The sequence below is a fragment of the Muntiacus reevesi genome, chromosome 2 (genome assembly GCF_963930625.1).
Source record: "Muntiacus reevesi chromosome 2, mMunRee1.1, whole genome shotgun sequence".
In the NCBI taxonomy this organism is placed as follows: domain Eukaryota; kingdom Metazoa; phylum Chordata; class Mammalia; order Artiodactyla; family Cervidae; genus Muntiacus; species Muntiacus reevesi.
The window spans coordinates 144,631,798-144,636,659 of record NC_089250.1 but is presented as its reverse complement, the minus strand read 5'-3'; the positions used below and the strand labels follow the sequence as shown (position 1 = coordinate 144,636,659).

General features: G+C 62.5%; 1 protein-coding gene across 1 annotated transcript; it reads left to right on the top strand.

The window, feature by feature from the left end:
• Positions 1–406: 406 nt before the first annotated feature.
• Positions 407–4,535, top strand: LBX1 (ladybird homeobox 1). Its single transcript, XM_065920078.1, has 4 exons — positions 407–571; positions 732–822; positions 1,526–2,245; positions 2,931–4,535. Exons 3-4 carry the CDS (start codon positions 1,921–1,923, stop codon positions 3,449–3,451), a joined length of 846 nt encoding a protein of 281 aa, XP_065776150.1. The 5' UTR covers positions 407–571; positions 732–822; positions 1,526–1,920; the 3' UTR covers positions 3,452–4,535.
• Positions 4,536–4,862: the final 327 nt, after the last annotated feature.

The following is a 4,862-nucleotide window of genomic DNA, read 5'->3' as shown; positions in this document are numbered from 1 at the left end:
ACAAACCAAAGGAAGGACTCAAGAGAAAAAAAAACTAGGGGCACAACCCTCTTGGGTGCCTCAGGGGAATGAAAAACATAGGCATGCCCAAATACCCACAAGTTCACATACGTTTACACAAATATATCCATGGAGAACCACATATATATATACATATTCGAATACATAAACACATTCAAATACCGATGCATACAAATGCTCGCTTGATACGCACAGAGTTCGGGACACAGGGTTGCCAGAGCCCAGTCTCACTCGAACCCCAGCTCCCTGCGGGTTCCTGAGAGCGCAGCCCTAGCCGTGGCCCGGCCCCCTCTGGGCCCCCCGCCCCGCATCCGGAACAGCTGGAGTCGGCCTGGTGGTGCACTCAAGCCGGGCGCTGGGCTGGGCGGGGCCGGCAGCGGGGCCCCGGCCGGGGCCGGGCAGAGCGCAGCGGGGAGGCCCTGAGCCTGCCCCGTTAGCCCCGGCACCCGGGCCGGTTACCTCGGTCGGACGCCGATCACCAAACGGGCCGTTGCCCCAGTCGGCCCGGAGAGCAGAGGCCCGAAAAGAGTGTGCAAAATTGCGGGAGGAGGTAAGGCTGTCGCTTCGGCTCCGGCCAGGGGAGAGGTGCCTTGAGCCATCAACAACTCCCCCCGCCACCTCTCGGCTGGGTAAGGCTGTGTCCTCGGACTGGCCTCCTCCCCCAACCCCTGGGATTCCCCTACCCCTGAGTCCTGTGTCGCCTCACCCAGGGCTGCAGAACCTCCTCGGACCTACCGCGGGCCACCCGGAGGGCTGCAGATTCCTTCCGCCAGGCGCGTCGCCCAAGGCCGTGGGTGAGGGGTAAGTGTGTCTAGGGGTAGGGGCGCTGCGTCCTTGATCTCAGCTCGACAAAGTCTGCTCTGGGTGGCGACGGAGCCCACCCAGGCTCCCGGTCTTACCTGGCCCGCGCGGCGGCTGCATACCTCCCCGGCTGGGCTCTTGCTGCCCTTCTCGGGCGCCAAATCCCGGGTTGGAGAGCCCGAGATCTCCGGGCCAGCGCTGCCATCACAGCCAGGCCGGCGGGAGGCGGGTGCTCCGGGAGCGCGGCTCGCAGTTTGGGGTGGGGGCGGCGGCTTTTCAGTCGCCGGAGGTTCGGGTGCAATAAAGGCGCGGCTAATGTAATTTACAAACAGCTCGGGCCGAGCGCGGCGCAGCGCCCGGACTGACAGGCGCATTAGGCAGGCTAATTCCAGCCGGCTCCTCCTACCCCAGGCCCGCTAATTAATGAGCTTCCCAACTTAGAGCCGCCTGCATTGGACAGACAGAGAGTGAAAGAGAGGACGAGGGAGAGGGAGAGAAGGAGAGAGACGGGGGGAGCAGAGAAGAGAGAAGAGGGAGGGAAAGAGGGAGGGAGAACGGGAGGAGAGAGAACAGAGAGAAAGAAGAGAGGAGAAAGACGGAGAAAGAGAGAGAGAAGTGCCGCTGCAGATAATTGATTACTCCTCGATCAAGGCTAACTTGTTAGCAATAGTCAATTGCCCCATCTCTCCGCCTCCCCTCGCAGTACGGGATCGGCGCCCTCGCCTCGGCTCTTCCAACTGCTGCCGCCAGGACCCTGGGCCAGGAACCGCCGCGGAGCCACCTGACACCTTTAAATAGCACCGGGGCTGGCGAAACTGGAGCCCCGCGCGGCGCGCCCCGGCTTGGGCCTCGGGTTGCTGGAAGCCCCGGCGGCGGCAGCGCCCGCGTCAGCGCCCTCCTCCCGGGGCCCCGTGCGGCTCTGCTCGCCTCTGCTGCTGCGCTAATCGGCCCCGAGCCCGGCCCGCGCCCTGCCCGGCGCGGCCTCCTTCCCGCCTGCTTCCCGCCTGCTGCCTGCCGCGCCGTCCGGCGCCCGAGCTGCCCGCGGGCTGGGTCCCCGAGGCCCGAGCCGCCCGGGCCGGGCCCCCAAGCGAGGCCGAGATGACTTCCAAGGAGGACAGCAAGGCGGCGCCGGGGGAGGAGAGGCGGCGCAGCCCGCTGGACCACCTGCCGCCTCCCGCCAACTCCAACAAGCCGCTGACGCCGTTCAGCATCGAGGACATCCTCAACAAACCGTCTGTGCGGAGAAGTTACTCGCTGTGCGGGGCGGCGCACCTGCTGGCGGCCGCGGACAAGCACGCGCCGGGCGGCTTGCCCCTGGCGGGCCGCGCGCTGCTCTCTCAGACCTCGCCGCTGTGCGCGCTTGAGGAGCTCGCTAGCAAGACTTTTAAGGGGCTGGAGGTCAGCGTCCTGCAGGCAGCCGAAGGTAGGCGCCACCACTGGGTTCCCCCGCGCCCAGCACCCCGCGCCCTCTTCCGTGTGTCCCACGCTTACTTCCCCGTGTCTCTGCCCGCCTCACCCCCCACGCCGGTCGTCAGGGCCCTCCAACCCAAGCCGCTGCCACTGGGAGTGGAGATGCGTGGAACAGGACCCAAACCCTGTCTCCTAGGGACCTCGGGATAGGCTAGAGTGACCGCGGACGGAGGCGGGAACCCAAGATCTCTCCGCGGTCTACCTGGTTCCCTCCCGTTCTCAGTGGCCTGGTCACTCCTAGCCCTGTTCCCGGGGTGCGGAATGGAGAGCCTTTGCTGGGACCTTTTGGGTAGCAGTAGAGTCGTGTTGATTACGACGAGGTGGAGAGTCAACATTCACACCCAGTCAGAGCGTCCCTGTCTGGCTCTCTTATGTTCTAGCGACCTCGGGTCTTTCAAACGAACTCTCAGGTGACGGGGCAGAGATCAAAACAATTTTTCCTAGGGACTTCCGGTAGACGAGAGATGGAGGAAGGGGGCTTGCCGTAGCCTAGGCTTGCCCTAGTCCAGGTGGCCGAATCTAATCCGAGAAGGGAACAGCGGCAGACTGATGGCCGGATGGGTCTAGGTGGGGTGAGTAAGGGCCGGGGTGGGGTCTCCTCTCCCCGGGCGCAAGCCTATACTCTGGTTTCCTCGCAGGCCGCGACGGGATGACCATCTTTGGGCAGCGGCAGACCCCCAAAAAGCGACGAAAGTCGCGTACAGCCTTCACCAATCACCAGATCTATGAGTTGGAGAAGCGCTTTCTCTACCAGAAGTACCTGTCCCCCGCCGATCGCGACCAAATTGCGCAGCAGCTGGGCCTCACCAATGCTCAGGTCATCACCTGGTTCCAGAATCGGCGCGCCAAGCTTAAACGGGACCTGGAGGAGATGAAGGCCGACGTGGAGTCCGCCAAGAAACTGGGCCCTAGCGGGCAGATGGACATCGTGGCGCTGGCCGAACTCGAGCAGAACTCGGAGGCCGCGGGCGGCGGCGGCGGCGGCTGCGGCAGGGCTAAGTCAAGGCCTGGCTCTCCGGCACTCCCCCCAGGCGCCCCGCAGGCCCCGGGCGCCGGGCCCCTGCAGCTCTCGCCAGCCTCCCCGCTCACAGACCAGCCAGCCAGCAGCCAGGACTGCTCGGAGGACGAGGAAGACGAAGAAATCGACGTGGACGATTGAGCGGCGCCCGGCATCTTCCACCGCCCCCGGGCTCCGAGCGCCGGATGCCCGCCGCCTCCCGGACCGGACCGCCGAGGGGAGCTGGGACCTCCTCTGCAACTCCCGCCTTCTCCCCATCCTTGGCCCGGACTCGGCTCCCGGCAGCCGCCTCTTCCCTCTCGAAGCAATAAACCCGGGCTGGCCGGCCGAGCCGCGCGCGGCCTCCACCGCCCCGGGAGCCCTCGCCGCGCAATTCTGTCTGGCTTCTGTATAAATATTTAAGCCTATATACCGGGTTCTTCCCACCGCAGCCTGACTTCTTCCTTTCTTTTATTTGTTAAAGTTTCGGAGATTTCCTTGATTTCGAAGCTCAGGCTGCCGGCTTTGCTGAGGGCGAGGCAGAATCGAGGGTAACAAACACTTTACCTCGAGGTCTGGGGGAGGGGGCCGCCCCGACTTTTTGATTTTTCTCTGCATGTGGCGAATGCACCGGCCCTCTCCCTCCTCACCTCCCTAGACCTATTGCAGTTGATTTCTTTTATTCCCTTCTGCCTTTATTTCCCCCCAGCGTGGGAAGGGACTGAGGGGGACAACCGGGTCCTGACTTGCAAGTTTCAAATTAATGTTTTCTCCCCCCACAACCTCCCACCCCTCGAGAGAAAAGTCTGTTTTCGATGCCATTTCTGCCTCCTAATGCCCAGAAATGTTATTTTAAAGATTCCTTCCCACCCTCTCTTGGTTGCCTTGGACTGACTACTGGGGTCTGGGTCTTAGGGACAAAGCAGGGGGAAATCCAACAACCAATCAACCAACGAAAATGGAACCCAAAGTCCAAGCGTTATTTTTTACTCTTTTTAGAATTTCTTTGCATGTGACAGAGACTGAGAGGAGGCCCACCTAAATCCTCACCCCACCTCCTCCAGAGCTCTGGGTCTGTCTTGCAGTCTCCAATGCCCTGCTCCTAGCTCGACTTGGCCAGACAAGGGTGGCTGGATGAGGGTGGGTCCCGCGTGCCACTCCCCTTCTCCTGCCCTGCCCTCTCCCTCCCGGACTGTACCTAAGGCCTCTTTCTCCGATAAATAAAGTCTTTGCCATTTTACTAGAACCGGCGGTGACCGTGTCTGAATGAGTGGACCTTCTTCAGTGAAGCCGCGGCAGGCTCGGTGTCTCTCGGCTCCTGCTCTCGGGCTGCCTAGGCCTTGGCGATTTGGAGGAGTTTCGGGGCAGGCGTGAGAATGAAGGGTGAGGGGGAAGTGGTGAGAGAGAGGAGGCGCTCGTTGCCCACGAACACGCGGCAGCTACCAAATGGTGAGGGGGCGAGAGAACCGGGCTTCGCCAGGTCCGGGTAAAAAGTGAAGCGTACAATGCTGGGAGGAAATCTGTGCGTACTTTGAGGGTGCCACGGGTGCAAAATTAATTTATGTGGGGCAAA